At 41.6% G+C, this 2,681-nt stretch overlaps 1 protein-coding gene across 1 annotated transcript in view; it reads left to right on the plus strand.

Moving 5' to 3' along the window:
* The window catches only part of LOC109298779 (cytosolic phospholipase A2 beta-like), a 54,672-nt gene extending 52,344 nt beyond the window's left edge, over positions 1-2,328 (plus strand). The window contains exon 20 of the mRNA XM_019519057.1: positions 1,575-2,328. Within this exon, the coding sequence (XP_019374602.1) occupies positions 1,575-1,819 (245 nt within the window). The 3' untranslated portion in view covers positions 1,820-2,328. The remainder of the gene's footprint in view (positions 1-1,574) is intronic.
* The last annotated feature ends 353 nt before the right edge of the window (positions 2,329-2,681 follow it).

Raw genomic sequence — 2,681 nt, forward strand, 5'->3', positions numbered from 1 at the left:
AGGTCTAGAGTGACAGGAGCTGGGAAATTCCAGAGGCAGAGTCCAAGTCACAGGCCAAGTCATGGTTCTGGAGCAAGGGTCCAAGTTACCAAAGCCAAGCTGGGTTTCCAAAAGCTAGATTCCAGAGGCAGAGCTAAGCTGGGTTAGAACACAGGAAACCCAAGCGCATACAATGCAGAACAGTTTACCACAGCAGCCCATTAGTCAGTACTGCTGCTTGATCCTCAGGTGGATTTAAATGGGGAGGTTGCTATCCCCAGCAGCCAGTCAGGAGGCCCTAACGGTGGCTGGCTGGTTCATTAGCTTGGCTAGGATTGCCAGTTAGAGCTTATGGCAAGTTTGGCCAGCTGGGCAATTAGTCCAGGCTGGCCTGCCTGTTTGGGCACCTGACACCCAGAGCTGAATTTCAAACTGTGCATCAGTGTAAAAAAGTTCTGCTACTCCACCTAGGTCCATATAATGACATAAATAGGATTTAGCCCTAAGTCACCTTTCACGTGGCTTAGGCAGACATTATAGGTAAGCACTATAGGTAGCAGGGATCACACAAAATTACACTAACTTGGAAGTTTGCTTTCCCACTCCAAGTAACTGGGTAGGGAGCAGAGGAAGAAAGTGTAACTCTAGACATTTTAAAAGCACAGATATAAGATGTTTGAAGTCCTCATCTGTTGTAAGGATGATTTTCTGATATCAAAGGCTAAATAAGTAAGTAGTAAGGTAGATACATCAGAGAACATTGAGATGTTGGAGGCTGGCACACCTGGGATGTGGAGTTAATCTGGAAAATAAAAGTTGATATCTGAAGGAACTCACTTGGATTGATAAGTAGGATACCTCCTACTGTATATTCTTTGAAGTGCAAGTGGCTTAAATTCTGTTCATTGCCTCTTGAGTATCCACCTGTGGCATAGCATGACTTTATCAGACAGCAGATTTTGACTTGTGGGACCTAATTTTTGTAGCAGTGTTGAGCACCAGCAGCCCCCACTAGTTTCTACATGTGGCATCTTTGAGAAATAGGTCAATAGTATTTGTTTAGGAGAGGACTACTCACCTAAACCTGGCTCAAACTCGAGTCAATCTAGAGTAGCTACTAGAATGAGTGGAATTACTTCAAATTTATGGCTGTTTATTTCAGAGAAAAAAATTGGCCAACTGGCTGGCTGTATTTGTTCCTCCTTTCATTTTGTATTTTTCAACAAGTTTAAATCCAGCTTTTAAAAAGTATTGGTTGTAACCATGTTGATCTAAGGACATAGGCAGACAAGGTTAAGATATCAGATTTACCCAAAGAACCTTGTCAGCTTTTAAAAAGGAGACTTTTTTCTTTAATCACTGATCAAGAACTTCAAGTCCTTGTAGGTCTACAGGACATCAGTAGAGTTAGGCAGAATCCCATTTGGCCCATCAGATTGCTCCGTTTATCTTAGGCACCTCTAATGACTAGCAAAATGTAATAGAAAATGTTCCCTGCTTTTACCACTGAAAACCTATGTCTGCCAGGTTCAAACTGTTCTGAGTCTTTTTTATTCAAAATTCAGTCCATAATAGCGACATTTCTTTCTTTGCAGGAGTGAAGCGCAATGTCTGTGAAATGAAAGAGGGCAAGGTAAATTTGGAAAACTGCAAGTCACCATACTATCTTACAAAATTACAGTATTCTTCTGAAAATTTTGACAAGCTTGTGAATCTGAGCAGCTACAATATCCTCAATAACAAAGACCTGATTCTGCAGTGTATCCGGAGTGCCATGGAAAAGAAGAGAAAGAGCAGGAGAGGAGGTCTAGCCAGCACTTCTAGAGCTGAATATGTGTAGGCAGTATTTCTACATTGTCTGTGAACTAGAGGCTATGATGTTTGGACAATATTTGTGTTAACAGGAAGCCCACCTGATGAGCCATTGCACTGTATGAAATGAAATTTTGCCTGTGCATTTCTTACCTTGCCTGTTTTAATTTACCTTAGCATTGGAAAGGGGTTATTAAAAGAAAAATGCAATTTTGTGGCCTCAGGCTGTGATCTTATTAACTAACAGGGTGGGCCCTGGTCAGCAGTTAGCAGGAGCCCTGCAAAGAAATCCCAAGTGAGTGCTTCAGGAAATCATAAAAGCATAGGGTTTCAAGGGGCCCAAAGGGTTATCTGGTCCAACTCCCTGCATAAATGCAAGAAATACGGTAGTGCTGGTTCAGTAAATACTGAGCTAATGGCCCAACATGGCTGATACCTGACAAAAAAGCCCTAACCTCTTACAGTTGGTAATGTCCTGATTTAAAAACATAAGAACTGCCATTTACTGGGTTAGACTATAGGTCAGGGTTGGGCAATGATTTTGGCTGGTGGGCCACTTAATGAATTTTGGTGTGCTGTCGAGGGCTGCACACACAAAATCTTTTAGAAGATACAATTTTTAACACATTATAGATAAAAAACATATACTAAAACTCAAACACCTACTACAACATATTTTAATTTTATTTCATAGAATAATTTTTGTCTTGATTTTATTTTTTTGAGTAGTATGTATAGACGTGACTGCATAATAGCTCAACATAAAGTCTTACTCTTGTGTGTGTAGATGTGTGGGAGAGGGGTGTGTGTGTGGGAGGCTGCCTGCACACAAGGTCCTGGGAACCAGCTGGCGGTAGGAGTGGGAGAGCAGGTGTGCATGCAGCAGAGCT

Source organism: Gavialis gangeticus, unplaced genomic scaffold (assembly GCF_001723915.1).
Source record: "Gavialis gangeticus isolate Ggan-Ray unplaced genomic scaffold, GavGan_comp1, whole genome shotgun sequence".
Taxonomy (NCBI): domain Eukaryota; kingdom Metazoa; phylum Chordata; order Crocodylia; family Gavialidae; genus Gavialis; species Gavialis gangeticus.